At 40.3% G+C, this 21,507-nt stretch overlaps 1 protein-coding gene across 3 annotated transcripts in view; it reads right to left on the bottom strand.

Annotated features, from left to right (window-relative positions):
* The window catches only part of fip1l1a (FIP1 like 1a (S. cerevisiae)), an 81,184-nt gene that overhangs the window by 16,823 nt on the left and 42,854 nt on the right, over window positions 1-21,507 (bottom strand). For all 3 annotated transcript variants that reach the window (XM_059989206.1, XM_059989204.1, XM_059989205.1), the window contains exons 13-14: window positions 12,865-12,920; window positions 2,546-2,783 (exon numbers count right to left, since the gene is read on the bottom strand). In XM_059989206.1, the coding sequence (XP_059845189.1) occupies window positions 2,546-2,783; window positions 12,865-12,920 (294 nt within the window). The remainder of the gene's footprint in view (window positions 1-2,545; window positions 2,784-12,864; window positions 12,921-21,507) is intronic.

Raw genomic sequence — 21,507 nt, 5'->3', positions numbered from 1 at the left:
TAGTATACTTTACAATTTTGAATAGTTCTAACTAAAACTTTAGTATAGCACATAACATACTGTATTAATTGGAATTGTATATTATCCACACTGAAATGTTGTCAATACTAGGATATAAATTCATTGTTCGTGTGCTGTGATAATCCATGCATAAGTAAAGGAATCCCTTAATGAAGAAATCTAGAACAAGAAGCAATGTTAATTTGTAGTTAAGTAGCACTTTTTCATGCAACGGGTAAAATAAGTTGATAGATGCATTGTTGTAGATAGGGAAGGACATCATAATCAAAAGCAAATAGAGCCAAAACACACACACACCATTATCTAACAACATCTGATATTCCAGTGCAACACTGAGGCAAAAGTGTAATATCTAGACTACCTGGAGTAGATATCTCAAAGCACTAGAACAATACCATCAACATCATCTCTGCAAAAAAAATCCCAAATTCACTAGAAGGGCAAGCAAACAATGTTAGTGCCTTCTCCTAGATCAACACAAGACTGAAGTCCTAGCTACACTCAGGTGGCTACTTTGGAGATACTATTTTATTCATATGCCCAACACCAGCCTCTCAAAACACCTTACCATGTGAGAGATTACCAGACAGATGGAGAATGAGAAAGGTGGAGATTACCAGACAGATGGAGAATGAGATTCTATTACATTGTCAAGGCCTCCTTGAACAAATTTCATCTGCTATTGTTCTACCCAACTTAAAGAACTGCGATATCCTAACTCACTCCTGGGCAAATAACCCAATTCTTTGATGCTGCTGATCTTGTTAAACAAGTATCAAGGAAACAATGTACACAAATATGAATTGCCGAAGAATGCCCCGTAAAGTCCAATTTATTTTCTCTTTTAATGGTATTCACCATTTCTGTAGACATCTATTACCCTCACATACAGGCAGTCCCCAGATTACGTACGAGTTCCGTTCCTGAGTCCGTCTTTAAGTCGGATTTGTACGTAAGTTGGAACAAGTATATCCAGTATTATTTAGCGTCAGTCAAACATTTGTCTTAGTACATAGTATATATTTTTCCTTTCTATGCATATAAATGTATGTATTAAGAAATGTATGTATTTTGATAATTAAACCACTGCATTGTTTAATAATAATTGTAGCTTTCGTCGGGACAGGGCCTTTCACGTGCTCCATTATTCTCACTTTATCCATTATCCTTTAAAATTGTTCCGATCGTTGATCGACTGTAGCCTAATGCTTTTCCAGTGACCGATGGTGTTTCACCTCTTTCCAAACACTAGTATTTCCACTTTATTTTCAAATTGCGATCGCTTCCCGTCAATGGAACAGAAACACTGTGGGCGGCAGGTCCACATGCGGGTGAGACATGCTAAATGGGACAAGTGCTGGGTCAGGCTAAATAGGGCTGTGCTGGGTTTGGGTATTTGATCCGCCACAATATTCCACGTGGGAATTTAAACTGGAGGTGGCAGTGTTTTTTTTATGAGGTCGAGTTTCGAGCTTGACATCAACCCAGCACGGATGGTACGGGAGTCACTGCATTGACATCAACCTGGCATGGGAGCAGACTGTCATTGAATCGAAGCTCTGTTTTCCAGCCCGGCGCTGATCTCACTGTGCCACCAGCCGACCGGAACCCGGGGGTGGGGTCAGGGTGAATTTTACTAAGAAAAATTTACGCCAAATACAAAGTTAAACACTCAACACAGTGTCAACGGCAACGATTTAAAATGGCGGAAGGCATTCTCCTTCCTCGGCTCGTAAGTACGAGTTGTCCATAAGTCGGACTTTCGTAACTTGGGGACTACCTGTATATATTTGTTCGAGGACAAATGCAAAAGGAATTACCATGATCTAATTAAGTGGCCTACTTCCAGTTCTACTTACGTTTTTACGTTCAAAAGTCATTATGCATCACAACCAATAAGCAGAAAACAAGATTTTCTGTTGAACATCAGGTGATACCAATGAAGAAAATTAATAGTTCCATTGCTGTGTTAAGGCTAGCTAAATTGCTCTTTGCAAGTACTCCATAATATCAGAACCCCTTCCAAAGCGAAGGGAGCTAATTGCATCAGAAATCCCATAAACAAAAATGTAGGCAGTGAGGGAAAGTGTGCACAGTATGCCGTGCAATTGCAAGATGGCAGGGAGAATCCATGTCAAAGGGCACAAATGCAACTATTGTCCTTCTGGGTGTGGTTTGCACTCCAGTACTGGTTACAAAACCATTGATGTTGCATTATCAAAACATCATAAAAGGAGTCCTATGCCACCAAATTATTCTGGTCTAATAGCAAAGATCGAGCACATTATCTATCTTTGTTAATAAACTGCCCAACTACTAAGCCATTTGATCAGACCTGAAATTGAGCTTTTCACAGTATTATAAGAGCACACCCAAATTAAAATAAAGCAGTAAATTGTCAAAAACTGGACTGCTCTTATTATCCTGAAATCAACTTACAGTACGTTTTAGGTAAATAAAGTAAGCAGTGGTACCACTAGGGTGAGTTGTAATAAATAACACAAACATTCTTAGCTAGACTCACCCATTGTAGGCACTTGAACTAGGGCTGCGGTCACGTTCTCGCTCATGTTCGCGGTCCCTGTCCCGATCACGTTCTCTCTCCCTGTTGCGATCTCTTTCACGATCACGGTCCCTTTCCCTCTCTCTCCGTGGATAATAATCCCATTGATGTTGCTGTTGCTGTGCTGGTTGTTTGTTGTTGTCAATTAAGGTACTCCAAGAAGAAACTGGGATATTCGGATACGACAGATTACCATAATCTGAAAGGAAGCAGTACTGGGCAATTATTAATTTCTTTCATCATCATATTTCATGGCATTTTCAGGTCCATGAAACAATAAAACCCTAGTTATCATAATAATAAAGCATTTCTAATTAACTTTCTTTTTTATGGCCAAAACAATAACAAAGCTAGCAGGCAGTCCTCTAATTACAAAGGAAATTGGACATCATTTTTCATAACTGCACAAACACAGCTCACGTGCCAGAAGTTCAGGAAGTTATTTAAGTAGCTCTTTATCTTCCAGAAGTATAGTCTTTCACCAAGATGTTCAACAAAGAAATTTCCAATGGCTTGCATTTATTGCAGTTGTCCGTAGAGCATATCATTCACCTTGAAGTAGTTGATAAAGGGCCTTTGGCCAGAAAAGTTAACCAGGTTTCTTCTTCCACAGATGATGCCTGACCTGCTATGTATTTCCAGCATTCTGTTTTTGTTTCAGATTTCCAACATTTGTAGCTTTTCAAATTTTCATTTATAATGTTTTGTTGCATCTTTCCTTCTCTTTAATTTGTTCCGTGTACAACTTAATATTGAATTAAATATTCAAAATAATAATAGTTTAGACTACATTTTAAATAATGAGTCATACAGATCACGTCCCCATAGAGTGTTCCACTCTATTTTTGTTTCAGAAAGACAGCTCTACCAGAGCAAAAGAAACAAAAAGTTTGTGGAGAAATGTGTACAAAATGAATGTCCAGTTTCTGCTGCTTATGATGTATAGGTCAAGAAGTCATACTACAAGAGCTCTGGAAAAAAAAAACAATTTCACTAGAGCTCTTCAGGGGAAAGAAGCAGTCACCATGAGCTGGTTAAATGTACATACAATCTCTACTTCAACACAATTTAATTGGCCAATTAGCTTTAAAACAAATGAGCTGAACTGCTCACCACATTTCCAGCAAATGGACAATGAAGCAAAAACAACAAACTGCTGGAAGAAATCAGTGGGTCAGGCAGCATCTGTGAAGGCAAATGGAGAGTTAACATTTTGGGTCTTGATGCTGCATCAGTATAGGTTAATGGATAACGAATACAGACTTGCCTGCAACCAGCAATATGCCAAGAGCAAATTAGATAAAAATAGATCCTCAGTGACTGAATATTAGATATTTAATGAGTGATTTTTAAACCCACTGCCAATACACTTCTTTAAAAAGCTACCTTTAATTATCAAAAATAATTACAACAGTGGCTAAAAGTTTTGATACCATTTAACAATTCCAAAACAGAAAGAGATCACCAAGACCAAATTACTTGCATGTGCATTCTCCATATTGCTTGTCCTAATCTTCCTGTAGAAGCTCTCTTCTGAAATCAATAAACAATTGGTGCAGAAGTAGACCATTTGGCCCTTCAAGCCTGCACCGCCATTCTGAGATCATGGCTGATCATCTACTATCAATACCCGGTTCTTGCCTTGTGCCCATATCCCTTGATTCCCCTATCCATAAGATACCTATCTAGCTCCTTCTTGAAAGCATCCAGAGAATTGGCCTCCATTGCCTTCTGAGGCAGTGCATTCCACACCCCCACAACTCTCTGGGAGAAGAAGTTTTTCCTTAACTCTGTCCTAAATGACCTACCCCTTATTCTTAAACCATGCCCTCTGGTACTGGACTCTCCCAGCATCTGGAACGTATTTCCTGCCTCTATCTTGTCCAATCCCTTAATAATCTTATATGTTGCAATCAGATCCCCTCTTTATCTCCTTAATTCCAGCGTGTACAAGCCCAATCTCTCTAACCTCCCTGCCTAAGACAGTCCAGACATCCCAGGAATTAACCTTGTGAATCTACACTGCACTTCCTCTACAGCAAGGATGTCCTTCCTTAACCCTGGAGACCAAAACTGTACACAATACTCCAGGTGTGGTCTCACCAGGGCCCTGTACAAATGCAAAAGGATTTCTTTGCTCTTGTACTCAATTCCCTTTGTAATAAAGGCCAATATTCCATTAGCCTTCTTCACTGCCTGCTACACTTGCTCATTCACCTTCAGTGACTGATGAACAAGGACTCCTAGATCTCTTTGTATTTCTCCCTTACCTAACTCTACACCGTTCAGATAATAATCTGCCTTCCTGTTCTTACTCCCAAAATGGATAACCTCACACTTATTCACATTAAACGTCATCTGCCAAGTATCTGCCCACTCACCCAGCCTATCCAAGTCACCCTGAATTCTCCTAACATCCTCATCACATGTCACACTGCCACCCAGCTTAGCATCATCAGCAAACTTGCTGATGTTATTCTCAGTGTCTTCATCTAAATCGTTGATGTAAATCGTAAACAGCTGTGGTCCCAATACTGAGCCCTGTGGCACCCCACTAGTCACCACCTGCCATTCCGAGAAACACCCATTCACCGCTACCCTTTGCTTTCTGCCAACCAGTTTTCTATCCATGTCAATATCTTCCCCCCAATGCCATGAGCTCTGATTTTACCCACCAATCTCCTATGTGGGACCTTATCAAATGCCTTCTGAAAATCGAGGTACACTACATCCACTGGATCTCCCTTGTCTAAATTCCTGGTTACATCCTCAAAAAACTCCAATAGATTAGTCAAGCATGATTTGCCCTTGGTAAATCCATGCTGGCTCGGCCCAATCCTATCACTGCTATCTAAATATGCCACTATTTCATCTTTAATAATGGACTCTAGCACCTTCCCCACTACTGATGTTAGGCTAACAGGATGATAGTTCTCTGTTTTCTCCCTCCCTCCTTTCTTAAAAAGTGGGATAACATTAGCCATTCTCCAATCCTCAGGAACTGATCCTGAATCTAAGGAACATTGGAAAATGATTACTAATGCATCCGCAATTTCCAGAGCCACCTCCTTTAGTACCATCTGGACCTGGGGATTTGTTAGCCTTCAGTCCCATCAGTCTACTCATCACCGTTTCCTCCCTAATGTCAATCTGTTTCATTTCCTCTGTTACCCTATGACCTTGGCCCATCCATACATCTGGGAGATTGCTTGTGTCTTCCCTAGTGAAGACAGATCTAAAGTACTTATTAAATTCTTCTGCCATTTCTGTTTCCCGTAAAATTTCATCCAATTCATTCTTCAAGGGCCCAACATTGTTCTTAACTATCTTCTTTCTCTTCACATACCTAAAAAAAGCTTTTGCTATCCTCCTTTATATTCCTGGCTAGCTTGCGTTCGTACCTCATTTTTTCTCCCCGTATTGCCTTTTTAGTTAAGTTCTGTTGTTGCTTAAAAATTTCCCAATCATCTGTCTTCCCACTCACCTTAGCTCTGCCATACTTTTTTTTAATGCTATGCAATCTCTGACTTCCTTTGTCAACCACTGTGGCCCCTTTCCCCCCTTTGAATCCTTCCTTCTCTGGGGGATGAACTGATTTTGCACCTTGTGCATTATTCCCAAGAATACCTGCCATTGCTGTTCCACTGTCTTTTCTGCTAGGATATCTGTCCATTTAACTTTGGCCAGCTCCTCCCTCATGGCTTCATAGTCTCCTTTGTTCAATTGCAACACTGACACCTCCGATTTGCCCTTATCCTTCTCAAATTGCAGATTAAAACTTATCATATTATGGTCACTACCTCCTAATGGCTCCTTTAATTCAAGATTGCTTATCAAATCCTGTTCATTACACAACACTAAATCCAGAACAGCCTTGTCCCTGGTCGGCTCTCGTACAAGCTGTTCCAAGAATGCATCCCGTAGGCACTCTACAAACTCCCTATCCTGGGATCCAGCACCAACCTGATTCTCCCAGTTCACCTGCAATCCCCCGTAACTACTGCGACATTACCTTTGCCGCAAGCCAATGTTAACTCCCTATTCAACTTGCACCCAATATCCATGCTACTGTTTGGGGGCCTGTAGACAACACCCATTAGGGTCTTTTTGCCCTTACTGTTCCTCAGTTCTATCCACACAGACTCTACTTCTCCTGATCCTATGTCCCCCCTCGCAAAGGACTGGATCTCATTCCTCGCCAACAGGGCCACCCCACCCCCTCTGCCCACATTTCCGTCCCTACGATAGCACGTATACACTTGTACATTCATTTCCCAGGTCTGATCTCCCTGCAGCCATGTCTCCGTTATCCCAACATCACAGTTACCCATTCACACCTGAGCTTCAAGCTCATCCGCCTTATTTCTGACAGTTCGTGCATTCAGATATAGAATTTTTAGCCCATTCCTCCTCTCTGTTTAAATCGCTGCCTATTGTGCTTAACCCAGCTCCCCGAACTCCCATCAGGCTATACGCCCCTAGAATTTTGTTGTCCTTCCTAAATTTACTTATTCTTTCTGCACATTTAACTCCATGTTCCGTCAGACCATCCCTCTGTACATGTGTCCTCCTTATCACTTGTTCCGCCTCACCTTTCTCTACCACACACTTAATATTCCGGAACCATGTAGTCCCCACCTGTCCTTTATTCTTCATCTCGCTATCCTCTCTCACATTCTGACATTCTGGATCCCTGCCCCCTGCAAATTTAGTTTAAACACCCCCCCCCCCCCCAAGCAGCATTAGCAAACTTTCCTGCAAGAATGTTAGTACCGCTCCAGTTCAGGTGTAAACTGTCCCGTCAGAACAGATCCCACTTTCCCTGGAACAAAGCCCAAATATCTAAAAACCTGAAGCCCTCCCTCCTGTACCATCCTCTCAGCCACATATTAATCTTTATAATCCTTCTGTTCCTTGTCTCACTTGCACGTGGCACAGGTAGCAATCCTGAGATTGTTACCCTGGAGGTCCTGCCCTTCAGCTTTGCACCTAACTCCCTGAACTCACTACGCAGGACCCCCTCACTCATCCTACCCACGTCATTGGTCCCTACATGGACCACAACATCTGGATTCTTGCCCACCCTCTCGAGAATAACCTGCACCCGATCTGAGATGTCCCGGACCCCGGCACCAGAGAGGCAACATACCATCCGAGACTCCCGATCTTCCCCACAAAATCTCCTATCCATCCCCCTGACTATAGATCCCCTATCACTACCACTCTCTTTTCTTCCCTCCTCCCCTTCTTAGTCGAGGATCTGCAGGACCACTGCAACTTGTTCCTGGTAGGTCATCCCCACCAACAGTATCCAAAACGGTATACTTATTGTTAATGGGAACGTCCATAGGGGTGCTCTGCTCTCTGTCTGCTCCCCCTGCCTCTCTTGACTGTCACCCATTTGCCTACCTCCTGTCTTTTCGGTGTGACTACCTCCCAATAACTCTTATCTATCTCTGCCTCCCGAATGATCCGTAGTTCATCCAGCTCCTGCTCTAATTCCCTAACTCAGTCTGATAAGAGCTGCAGCTGGATGCACCTTTTGCAGGTGTGGTCATCAGGGACAACTGTGTTGACTCTGACCTCCCACATACTGCATTTGGAGCACACCACTGCTCTAACTGTCTCCCCCAATTACCTGATCCCAGATTAGTCAGAATAGCTGAAAAAAGTACCTACCGACCTTACCTTTTTTACCTCAGCAAGCACGTACTCAGGCTCACTGATTTCCTCTCACTGAAGTCCCCTTGCACCGAAGCCCGCTGAGCCAAAGCCCAGCACTCTGCTCCCGCTCCGCTGCCTGCACCGACGCATTTACATCCATATAAATTTACATCCATATACATTTCCTAAATTTTTTTTTAATCGTGACTGCCTGTTCCAGACCTATAAAGACACTGCAAAGAGCTCACTTCTAGCCACAATATTTTCCAATCACTTTCTACTCTGCTTGGTTCCAGTGAAAGTTGCTCCATTTGTCCAAGATTTTTTTTTCTGTATTGGTTATTATGCCTCTTCATAATAGCTTATATTCTTGTGCACTATTAGTAATAAAAGGCACAGTCAGCAGCAATTTAGTTGAATGAAAATGTCTGTCACTATCACATTGTTTTTCAAATGAATAATCCTATCATAATTGCTCAGCATGATATTTTAAAAAATGCCTAGTCCATTTTAAGAAAAGCTTATTTATGACTAAATGATCTCAAGACATTGGTTTAAATATTGCCAAGATTGCCCAGGGAATTTAATTAAATATTGGAATAATAAAAATATCAGAAAAGTGATATATTACCAGATTGTGGTTAAAAAAAATTGTTTTATCATTTGTACCAAAGGTCAGAGAGCGGTCCCACAGATTAGACAAGCAATAACTTGGCATGCTCATCCTCAGAATCATATCTTTCAGCCACAATTACAGAATTTCATTACTATCCATGGGTAAAGCCTGCATTATCAATAGGCCAGGCCCATCATAAGTGGTGGCTCCATGTCTGGAAGGAGTAGACTGGAAGTCCTCCAGATAACACACAAACCACAAGTTTCATACCATTAAACCAAACAATGACAAAAAATCCACCTATTGATTAACACTGATCACTTTCAGTTGATCAAAAAGCACTCATACATGATAATATATTCTATTATTTGTCCAGCCTGGACAATCAATATGGTGATGTGGCTCTTGCCACCAAATTATAACTTATCCATAATCTTAATGTATATGGTATTTTCTTCTTCTTTTGATATTCTTTGTGCCAACAAGCTGGCTTCTCATTTATAATCCACATTCTCTCCAAACCACTCAAATATAAAACTGTTTTTTCTCTGGGACATTTTCACTGCTTCTCCTTAATCCCTGGAGCAAACTTCTCATATTATTACTTCAATTTCCTTTCATTTTGGTCCATTAAATGAAAGCCATGGTTCCAGGAAGATATGTAGCAATGAATTTATACTCTAATTCAGTTTCAGCCACTCCCTTGACTTTGTTATTCTCCTCCCATTATTTCATTCATAGAGAAGGCAAAACACGATGACCTACTTAAACCATTCCCTACTCACAATGCAACAACCCTTCTTCCTTCTGCATTCACTCCTGGAAAAATACCAGAAATAACTGTAGTTTCAATGAGGTACAAAAGTAGCATCAAACATACCAAAAAGGTCTGACCCCTTGAAATTACCACTAAACTACAGAAGCAACATGGCATCATTATGACCAAGCCCCATATCCAGTTGCAAATAGTGAAGTACAATTAAACAGGGAGCTTCTCCATTGTTAATGCACACAGCTCAATGACAACAGCATGAGGAATCTACAGATAATTATGCCAGTATGCCAGGTGTGCTGAGCAACGATCCACTTCTCTGACCCAAGTTTGCTAAGCTGGTTTTCAATTCTGTTTTCAGCTAATTTAATGCACTCCACATTAAATGCACAGAACATATCAGAGCTTTTAGACAAATGTAGACTGTGGTTTTAAAGTTTAGTTGCATGTTTTTAGGAAAGCTGCTACAATTCAACTACAGAATGTGGATGTCACCAGTTAGGCCATCAAATATCCCATTCCTAACTGCCCTTTAATATAAGCATTTTAAAAGATATACATAGATCAGAATCAGCAAGAATAAGGATTTCCTTCCCTGGAAAATTCCAGTGAATCAAATTTTTAAAAAATATTCCCAGAGTTTCATGGCTATTTACATAATACAATTTTTGTCCAGTTTAATTTAATTACTTATATATAAATTCCAAGCTGCTATAGTAGATTCAAGCAAGATTGCTGAATCAAAAGGCTAGTGATTCAATAGGTTAATGACTCAACCACTTTAGTACTTTACCCATACCTCTGTTCGACAAGATGAAACAAAATATTCAGATGCTTCCAGTTCACAAAATCAGAAAGGGCCCAATTTAACTAAATACAATCTCAAAGGCTAACTTGGAACAATCAGCAAAATGACACGAACTGTTCATGACAGGGAAGCAGTTCTTAATCACTGACAACTTCGTCAACAATTTGAATTCATTAGGACCATCTGCCTCCAGACGTTATCACAATATCATCCAAACACACATTAAAAAAGATGGCTTCCTGAAGAAAGACAACAGTGATTACCCTTGACAAGAGAATTATTGCATCAGATTACTTCATAAAATTCAACAAGTAGTTAAAGACTCTCCACTATCTCAAGTATCATCTAGCGCAATGAAACAACCCAATCACTTCCATTGCAGATTATCACTACAACAGTTCTTTGGGCCGGTTGTTCTAAAGTCAAATCTTCTTCTGCTTTAGTAATAATTATTCTTTCAGCACAAGGCCAGAAACGTGGGCACAGATCTTTAGATAATACAGATTTCCATGGTTATCTTGACTATACCCCTTCCGACGGTCTCCTGCAAAAATTCTATTCCCTTTTCTCAAATCTTTCGTCTCTGGATGATGCTTTCCTTTCCAGGACATCTTTAAAGAATGGAGTTTCCTTTTCGTCCACCATTGATGCTGCCCACACTTACATTTCATCTATTTACCAGATGTCCGCGCTCACCCCATCTTCCCAGTGCCTTAATAGGGATAGAAGTCCTTTGGTCCTCACCTACCACACCACAAGCTTTCACATCCAACAAATCCATCTCCGCAATTTCCACCATCTTCAATGGGAGCCTACCACCAAACACATCGTTATCTTCCTCCCACTCTCTGCTTTCTATAGGGATTGTTCCCTTCATGATTTCCTTGTCCATTGTCCCTCCCCACTAAGCTTCTCCTGGCATATACCCTTGCAAGCGACAGATATGTTACCCTTGCCCATTTACCTCTATTCAGGGTGCCAAACAATCCTTCCAGGTGAGTCGACACTTCACCTGCAAATCTGTTGTATAAGGTGCTCCAATGCAGCCTCCTCTACATTGGTGAGATCCGACATAACTTTGAGGACCGCTTTGTTGAGCACCTCCGCTCCATCCACCAAAATGACCAGTCATTTTAATTCCTCGCCCCATTCCTGTTCACTTTCACTGTGCAGGAGCAACACCTCAACATTCCATCTAGGTAGCCTCCAACCTGATAGCATGCACATTGATTTCTCCTTTCAGTACAAAAAAAAATCACTTTCCCCTGCTCTCTTCTATCCCCCACTCTGGCCTCTTACCACTTCTCCTCACCTGCCTATCACTTCCCCTGGTGCCCTACCTTCTTCCCATTCTCTTATGGTCCACTCACCTCTCCTATCAGATTTCCTTTTCTCAAGCCCTTTACCTTTCCCACACACGGTTTCACCTATCACCTTCTAGCTGGTCCTCCTTCCCCTTCCCCCACTTTCTTTATCTGGCCCCTTACCCCTTCCTTTCCAGTCCTGATGAAGGGCCTTGGTCTGAAAAAAAAATCGACTGTTTATTAATTTCCAAAGATGCTGCCTGACCTGCAAAGTTCCTCCAGCATTTTGTGTCTGTTGTTCTGGACTTCCAGCATCTGTAGAATTTCTTGTGTTAGAAAATGCATAAAGGCTTGAATATTCATGCTTAAGATTTGTTGGAATTAACATAATTTTCACTCAAGTCCTATTCAATGACCATTTCCAAAAAAAGTCTAAGCATCTCCCTTTGACATTCAATAGAATTACTACCAACATTCTGGGGGCCACCACAAACCAGGAAACTGGACAACTGCATCCTGCCATACTTAACTACTTGAAGCCTTGCCACTAAGGTACAAGTCAGGAGCATGAAGGCAACTCCAAGTCTGCCAGGATAAATGTACTTGTAGAAAAAATCTCAGAAGAGGAATATAGCCTACTTGGGTGGCAGTTAGTACTAAATATTAAATATTCGCTGCTTCTGCCATCCAGGCAATGCAGTTATAGCATGTAACCTTTCCAAACTACATTATACAAGCTTGCCAAATCTTTCAAACCAGTGACATATATAATGTAGGCCAGCAAGAATGAGAAGCACCAGAAGTCCTGAATTGGTAATATTGTACTTTGATTCTACATTTCTGCCGGGTCATACTTTTCGAAGTCCATACTTAATGGTGCATTGGGAACACTTCAATTATACAAAGTAAAACAACCCAAAAAAACCTTTATCTAACACTATTGGAGTAATTTCAATGATATTCATACACCACAAAAGTAGTATAAAATATTGCTGGAGTTGCAACCATCTTAAGTTCCATTGTAAAATCTTTGAAAGCATTGTTTCAAATGTCCAGAAGCATCTTTCTTTCAGATGTCTCTACATGTTGCAATACAAAGCTACAGGATGTACTTACCATTGGTCGGATAACCAAATGGAGGAGCAGTCCGGCTGTTATATGCTGGAGGTCCACTAGAAATCACAAGAGCAAACTACCTGTCAAGTGTGTACTGTAACATACCACGCAAAACATAGATGCAAAAAATACTGGATAAAATGGCAACATTTTAATTTCATGTCAACAAAGGCAGCACCATCCTTAAAATTTCAGTTCAAGGGACTCAATACCATGGTAGATTAATAACTTCCCTTTCATGAACAAATCCAACCAAAAGAACACATTTAAAGTCCATTTTTGTGAATGCACCAATGCTGCTGCAATTGTCTTGAAATCTGACAGGCATGCTTTTGGTGGTTATGGATATTTATACGTTAGATAGTACAGAAAATGAACTCATGATACCCAACATTTCTCCAATTCATGTGTGGTATTGGATTTATAATGTAACTGATAACATTTGAACTAAATCCATGACAAAAATAAAGTATGTCGTGAACTGGTAGGCAGCTGGTATTATCTTTTGATTCTCCATTTTCATAGCTTGTTTTGCAACTTGAACCATTTAAAATTCTCCAACATGACCAAATTTTGTTGTTAGCTCACTCCAAATTCCCCAGTCTTACTTTTGGAGTTCAATTTCTTGTTAACCCGCCTTCCTATATAGTTATAATAAATCTTTGAGCTCATTTTTCAATGTCTTACAAGGGTCAAATCACCACATTAATCTTTAATTGTAACTCAGGAAAATAAGAGCAAGGATTGGTGGCAAAATTGAAACCATTTAAATTAAATGGGCAGAGTTTGTCTTTAAGCAGGACTGCCATTTGAACAAGGGGTTATAAAAATAAAAACATAAACCATTTTCATTGGCATAAAGATCAACAATCACTTGCAAATGAGTTAAAAAATTTTGGGTGTACAGAAGGAGGTCCCACAGCTCTATGAAAGTGGCAACACAAGTATACAGTGTGGTAAAGGTGACATACAAAATGCTTGCCATCATTCCTTCACCAATTCAAACGTTGAATACAAAAGTCAGTACACAATGTTGCAGCTGTATAAAATGTTGGTCAGGTCACATTTGGACTATAATGTGCAGTTCTAGTTGCCACATTACAGGATAGATATGTTTGGAAAGAGTACAGAATGCTATGCTTCACTGTTGACTGCAGATACTCATCCATGTTACACACTCCATCTCTTCTATGAACAAAGTGCCTCCTGTTTAAGCCAAACCTTTCAAAATTTGACTTGTCAGTCCAAAACACTTGTTGCCATTGTTAAGAACCCAAATCCCTGTATTTTTGTGCATAGGTCAGTCTCTTAGCTTTGTTTCCACTTGTGAAAAAGGGCTTTTTGGCAGCAACTCTTCCACAAAGACCACTTCTGACTTGGCTCAAACAGGAGGCAGCAAGTCCATAGAAGAGCAGGAGAGTGCTACATAGACAGTTGTCTACAGCCAACACTGAAGGATGCAGGAAGTTCCCTACAGGTTTGAGGCCGCACTTTTGCAAATGGAGTTGGTGACCTGGTCAGGATTAATGGAATCCTCAATGCTGAGAGGTATAAGTGGATTCTCATCCATGAAGCATTATCATCAGGAAGGCACCTGATCAATCCCAACTTCATTTTGCAGCAAAACAATGATCTCAAACCAAGCCAAGGTCATAAAGACATCATCAAGGCTGCCTGGGATTAACTGGAGAAAGACAAGCTACTGAGACAGCCAAATTCTGTAGAACTGTGACAAGTTCTCCAAGATACTTGGAACAACCTACTATCTAATTTTCTTATAAATCTGTACAACAGTGTACCTAAGAGAATTAAGACAGTTTTAAAGGCAAAGGGTGGACATACCAAATAGTGATTTGATTTAGTATTTTACTGTTTACAACTCTTCATTGTAATTTTTTTGATATTTAGAAATTTTGCATTATTTTTGAAAGCATCTCGAGTTCACTGGATTTTTTTTTACATGCTCAGAAGACTTGCACAGTACTGCACTTGAGCATATGACAATAAACTCAACTTTGAATTTGGAGGGGGCAGTTTTTTTAAAGACAGTGCCTATAAAAAGTATTCACCCACCCCTAGAAAAGTTTTTATGTTTTACAACATTGAATCACAGTGGACTTAATTTGGCTTTTTTTTTTTAAAAGCTTTGATCAACAGAGAAAGACTCTTTCATATCAAAGTGAAAACAGATCTCAACAAAGTGATCTAAATTAATTACAAATATAAAACAATTGATTGCATAAGTATTCTACCCCTTCAAGTCGGTATTTAGTAGATACACCTTTGGTGGCATTACAGCCTTGAGTCTGTATGGATAGGTCCCAACTTTGCACATCTGGACATTGCAATTTTTCTCCATTTTTCGTTACAAAACTGCTCAAGCTGTCAGATTGCATGAGGATAGTAAGGGAACAGCCCTTTTCAAGTTCAGCCACAAATTCTCAATTGGATTGAGGTCAAGACTCTTTCTTTCCCACTCCAGGACATTAACTTTGATGTTTCTAAACAATTCCTGTGTAATGGTTTTATGCTTGGGGATCATTGTCTTGCTGGAAAACAAAACTTCTCCCAAGTTGCAGTTCTCTAAGACTGCATCAGGTTTTCCTCCATAATTTCCCTGCATTTTGCTGCATTCATTTTACCCTCTACCTTTACAAGCCTTCCATGGCCTACTGCATTGAAGTATCCCCACACAATGATGCAGCCGCCACCATGCTTCATGGTAGGGATGGTGTTTTTGATGAGGTATGCCAAACATAGCATTAAGTCTAATGGCCAAAAAGCTCTATCTTGGTTTCATTAGATCAGAGAACCTTCTTCCAGCGGACTTCAGAGTCTCCCACGTCTTTCTGGTAAACTCCAGCTGAGAATTCATGTGAGTTTTTCCCCCAACAGTAACTTTCTTTTTGCTACTCTCCCATAAAGCTGCAACTGGTGAAACACCTGAGCAACAGCTGTTTTATGCATAGTCTCTCCCATTTCAGCCACTGAAGCATATAACTCATCCAGAGTTGTCATAGTGGCCTCCCTCACTAGTCTTCTTCTTGCATTGTCACTCCAGTTTTGAGGACATCTGCTCTAGGCAGATTTACAGCTATGCCATATTCCCTCCATTTCTTGATGAATAACTTAATGGTACTCCAAGGGATATTCAGTGACTTGGAAGTTTACTTGTATCCATCTCCTGACCTGTGCTTTTCAATAACCTTCTCGAGAAGTTGAATGGGGTGTTCTTTTTACTTCATGGTGTAGTTTTTACCAGCATACTGACTCACCAGCAGTTGGTCCTTCCAGACACAGGTGTCCTTTTACTCCATTTAATTGAAAGAACTTGACTGCACACAGATCTCCATTTAACTTATTATGTGACTTCTAAAACTAATTGCCTGCACCAGTGTTGATTTGGTGTATCATATTAAAGGTGGTGAATACTTATGTAATCAATTATTGTGTTTTATATTTGTAATTAATTTAGATTACTTTGTAGAGATCTGTTTTCACTTTGTCACAAGTCTTCTTCTGTTGATCAGTGTAAAAAAAAGCCAAATTAAACTCACTGATTCAATGGTGTAAAACAATAAAACATGAAAACTTTCAAGGGGGTAAATACTTTTTATAGGCACTGTATATAATAGAATGCACTGCCAGGATGCAGATATGAGCATAGCATTTAATAGCCATGAACACGCAGGGGATAAAGGGATATGGATCTCATGCAGACAGAAGGAATTAGTTTTTTTTGTATCATGTAAAGGCATAAACTTCGTAGACCAGAAGTTTGCTGCTGTGCTATACTGTTCTATGTTCTAAAACAACTGGCAAAGGTAAATAAAAAGAGATTATTATTACTATTATAACAATCTTGAAGAGTGGTAGGAAGAACAGATTCATATTAACTTTTTAAAATTGATTTGTATAAATATCTTCACGCGATAAACTTTTATGGTGATATAGGAGCAGAACAGATGGGATAAATATCTTTGTTAGTTAAAATATAAAGCAAAGAAGAATGGAATATGCTTATGCTCAAGCAAGGTACCAGTGTAAGAGTCATTTAGCATGGAAAACTGCTCTCTGACCTGACTCTTCCACGCTGACCAAGACACAATATTTCATGCGTGGTCTAACTAATCTTTTGTATAGCTGCAACACCCCAATTCTCATACTCAATACCCCTGTCAAGAAAGGCAAGCAAGTGAAACATCTTCACCACCCTATCCACCTGAATTACCAAATGTTTGATTGGTAATATCAGTTATTTAAGTAACGAATAAAGATTGAAACAAGGTGTGGATTTGAACTGAGAACATAAGCATCTGGTTTTCATGGAGTTGTATAGCAATTGTCTGCAGAAATTTTGCAAAAATCTTTGAAACAATTACACAATAACTATACTGAAACAGGAAATTCTCAACTAACTTCAGTAAGAGTGATTAGAACATGAGCCATTATTATAAGGATAAGTTACGGCAAAAAATAAAAATGTATGGGCTTTAAGGTAAGTTACATGAATATATTGATGAGAGCAGTTAAAAGAGGGGCATGCATTCTTGTGAGCTTAAACAGAAGCATTGATCCATTGAAGCTAATTTCTCATTTCTGCTAAGAATAAATTATTCTAAATCAAAAGATCCCAATATAAAAATTTGGATCATTTTTTAAATTTTGCTTTAGCTTTATACACTGTAGCTTTGTACAAATTACTACCGTGGCAATCTTGTTCCACGACTCAACATTAAGATAACCTGACAACCAATGAAACCAGCAATATTCTCACATATTATCTTATTAATTTGTCAACCAAAATTTAAATCTCCATTGCCAATCCATTAGAGCCTCTTCTAAAAAGAAAACACTTGTATTTTGCCTTTCATCTTCTCAATAAAGCTAAAAACATTTCATAGCTAACAAAGTACTTTTCCAATGCCTATATTTTAAATGGGGGTGGGGGAGGGCAAAATCTCATTGAAACCCACCGAATATTGACAGCTTTAGATATGAGTGGATGTGCAGAAGATGTTTCCATTAGTGGACGAATCTAAGACCAGAAGACACAAACTCAGAATAGATAAACTTCTCTTTAGAACAGAGATGGGGTGAAATCTCTAGCCAGATGGTAGTGAATCTGTAGAATTCATTGCCACAGTTGACTATAGAGGCCAAATCACTGGGTATATTTAAAGCAGAGTAAGGCCATCAAAAGTTGCAGGAGGAAGGCAGGAGAATGGGATTGAGGGGGAAAAATACATCAGTCACAATCAAATGGCGGAGCAGACTCCATGGGGTGAATGGCATAAATCTGTTCCTATGACTCATGTTAATGAATGGCACAGAAATCTTAAGGAGTCTACCTGCTTTCTAATAATTCTGTGAGCAAAACATCAAAAGCTTGATAAAAACTTAGAAGAAATGGGAAATATCTTTGAACACTTAACAAATACAATTAAAAAGTAAGCTCAATCCAAACTGAATCCATATTTGGAAAGCAAAGGCTATTTTTTAAAGTGTTTGATGTTTAATCTTACGTGCAACTATTCCTCAAAACTGGAACACTTTTCCAGAAGTGACTGGCTTTAATTTAAAACTCAAGATGCAGGTTGGATTTAGAAACCCACACACTGAAGAATTGGCAGGTTACTTTACTTTCTGCCTAACAGGTTGGCAGTAGGCCGACTGCTGATTGAATGTTTCCATACATCCTTCCGGTAGCACACTAATGTCAGTAAACTCATCCAAAAAATTCACGTTATAAACAGGTGGGCTATTAATCCATTGTTCTAAAAATATACTCTTAAATCAGATTCACATTTGCCAGACTCCACAGTGCAGTAGTAGCCAACATATGTGGGTGGCACGTGAACTGCAACAAGCATGCCAACATTCATGAGTGAAGTTTTCATTTCACATTACATTGAAATATAGCTGCTGCTTAAGCATCTTAATTGGTATTTAAGATAACCTTGATGCACACAGTATAATGATAATAGAAAACCACCTCCAATAATTGGACCAGTTTTCTATGCCTAGCAGCCCCCAATGCAACCTCATGGTTTTTGGGAACAACAGATCATATTTCTGCAGTTTCTGCAAATGATGTACCCTTTTTTATGGGGACAGCTATTAGCCTAAGACTGGGTACAGTGATGGGGATGTAGTGAGATATAATGGAACTGATGAACCAACTAGATATGATGGGAATGTAGGGTCAGAGAAGTTTTTGAAATGGGGGTGGGGGGGGGGGGAGGTTGGAGAAAAGATTATCAACACTTCAATCTGACCCCCTCTGACCCACTCTGCTTTAAAGTGACCCACTAGCCAGAGATGAGAATTTAGATCTTCTAATTGATCAACCGAAGGTTTTACATTCACTGCCTTAAATCTGTATTTGTATCACAAGTCTACAAAAGCAGTGGTTATGATGTTTAATCATTAAACCAAGGAATAGTTATCTGGAAATACAAGCCTAAATCCCATAAAGGTAGCTGCAGAAATTAACCAAGTAATTAAATAAATATCTGGACTAAAAAACTGATGTTAGAATAATCAATCTGCTACAATTTTTTTTAAAAATGTAGAGATACAACACAGTAAACTGTCTTTCCAGTCCAATGAGCCCACGCCACTCAATTATACCCAAGTGACCAATTAGCTTACTAACCTCTACATCTTTGGAATGTGTGAGGAAACCAGAGCACCCAGTGGAGAATGTATAAAACTCCCTACAAAGAGTGGCAGACCTGAACAGGGGTCACCAGCTCTGTACTTTGAGCCCTTCACTTTGAAATGGGAGAATCTAGCAGATACAAATGAATGCCAAACAAGAAAAAAAAATTCTGCAGATGCTGGAAATAAAAGTGATACACACAAAACTCAGCAGGGCAGGCAGCATCTATGGAAAGGAGCCTACAGTTGATGTTTTGGGCCGAGATCCTTCATCAGGACTGTAAAAAGAGAGATGAGAAGTCAGAGTGACAAGGTGGGGGGAGCAGAAGAACAAGGTAGTGGGTGAGAGGTGGAACAGGGAGAGAGGAAAGGCTGAAGTAAAGAGCTGTGAAGTCGACTGGTGAAAGTGATTAAGGGCTGGAGAAGAGGGAATCTGATAGGAGAGAACAGAAGGTCATGAAAGAAAAGGAAGGGGGAGGAGCACCAGAGGGAGGTGATGGGCATTTAAGGAGATATGGTGAGAGGGGGAAATAGGAATGGGTAATGGTGAAGGAGAAGGGTAAGGCCAGATACCGGAAGTTGGAGAAATTAATGTTCATGCCATCAGGTTGGAGGCTACCTAGACAGAATACAAGGTGCTCCTCCTCCAACCTGAGTGTGGCCTCATTGCGACAATAGAGCAGGCCATGGACTGACATGTCAGAATGGGAATGGGAAGTAGAATTAAAATTGGTGGCTACTGGGAGATCCTGCTTTTTCCTGGTGAAATGGAACATAGGAGCTCGGTGAAGTGTTCTCCCAATCTATGTTGGGTCTCACCGATATGGAGAAATAGAAATGTGAAAAGGCAGTGCAGAGCACCTCTGTGGCCATTCCCCTTAATAATAAGTACACTGTTTCGGATACTGTCATGAGGGATGACCTCCCAGGGGAATGCCACAGACACCTGCTTACTGGCACTGAGCATGGGTCTGTGGTGCAGAAGGGAAAGAGGGAGAAAGAGCAGTGGCAGTAATAAGGGACTCACCAATAGTGAGGGAACAGACAGGAGATTCTCTGGACATGAATGGGACACCTGAATGGTATGTTGCCTCCCAGACGCCAGGGTCAGGGACCTCTTGGATCGTAACCACAGCATTTTGGAGTGGGGGGGGGGGGGGAAGCAGCCAGCTGTCTTAATACTTATTGGTACCAATGACATGGGAAGGAAAAGCAAAGAGATCCTGAAAAGAGAACTTAGAGAGCTAGGCAGAAAGCTGAGAAGAAGGAACTGCAGGGTAGTAATTTCTGGATAGCTGCCTGCGCCACGCACCAGTGAAGATAGAAACAGGATGATCTGGCAGATTAACGTATGGCTAAGAAGCTGGTGAAGGGGGCAGGTTCTCTTCAGGAGGAAGTATGACCTGTACAAGAGTGATGGGTTGCACCTGAGCCCGAGGGGAACCAATATTCTCATGAGCAGTTTTGTTATAGCTGTTGGAGAGGGTTCTGACTAATTTGGCAGGAGGGTGGGAGCCAGAGTGAAGAGACTCAATAAGACGGATGGTAAAAGAAAACAAAGATAGCATGCAGTCAGACTGTCAGGAAGGGCAGGCAGATGACAGGACAAAATTGCATTCAGTAGGGTAAGTATCAGTGCATTAGAGATGCAGACTCAAAAAGGGTAACAAATAGAGCACTCAAAGTGTTAGATCTCAATGCACAGTGTACAAGAAGTAGGGTGGATGATCTTATTGCACTATTACAGATTGTAAGGTATGATGCTGTGGCCATCACTGATTTGTGGCTGGAGGACGGTTGTAGTTAGAAGCTGAAAGTCCAAGGTTACACATTGTATCAGAGGGATAAGAAGGTAGGCAGAGGGGATAGTACAGCTCTGCTGGTAAAGAATAGCAACAAATCAGTGGAAAGATATGACATAGGATCAGAAGACGTTGAATCCTTGTAGGTTGAGTTAAGCAAAGGTAAAAGGACCCGGAT

The sequence above is a fragment of the Hypanus sabinus genome, chromosome 14 (assembly GCF_030144855.1).
Source record: "Hypanus sabinus isolate sHypSab1 chromosome 14, sHypSab1.hap1, whole genome shotgun sequence".
In the NCBI taxonomy this organism is placed as follows: Eukaryota; Metazoa; Chordata; class Chondrichthyes; order Myliobatiformes; family Dasyatidae; genus Hypanus; species Hypanus sabinus.
This window is presented reverse-complemented; position numbering and strand designations above follow the sequence as displayed.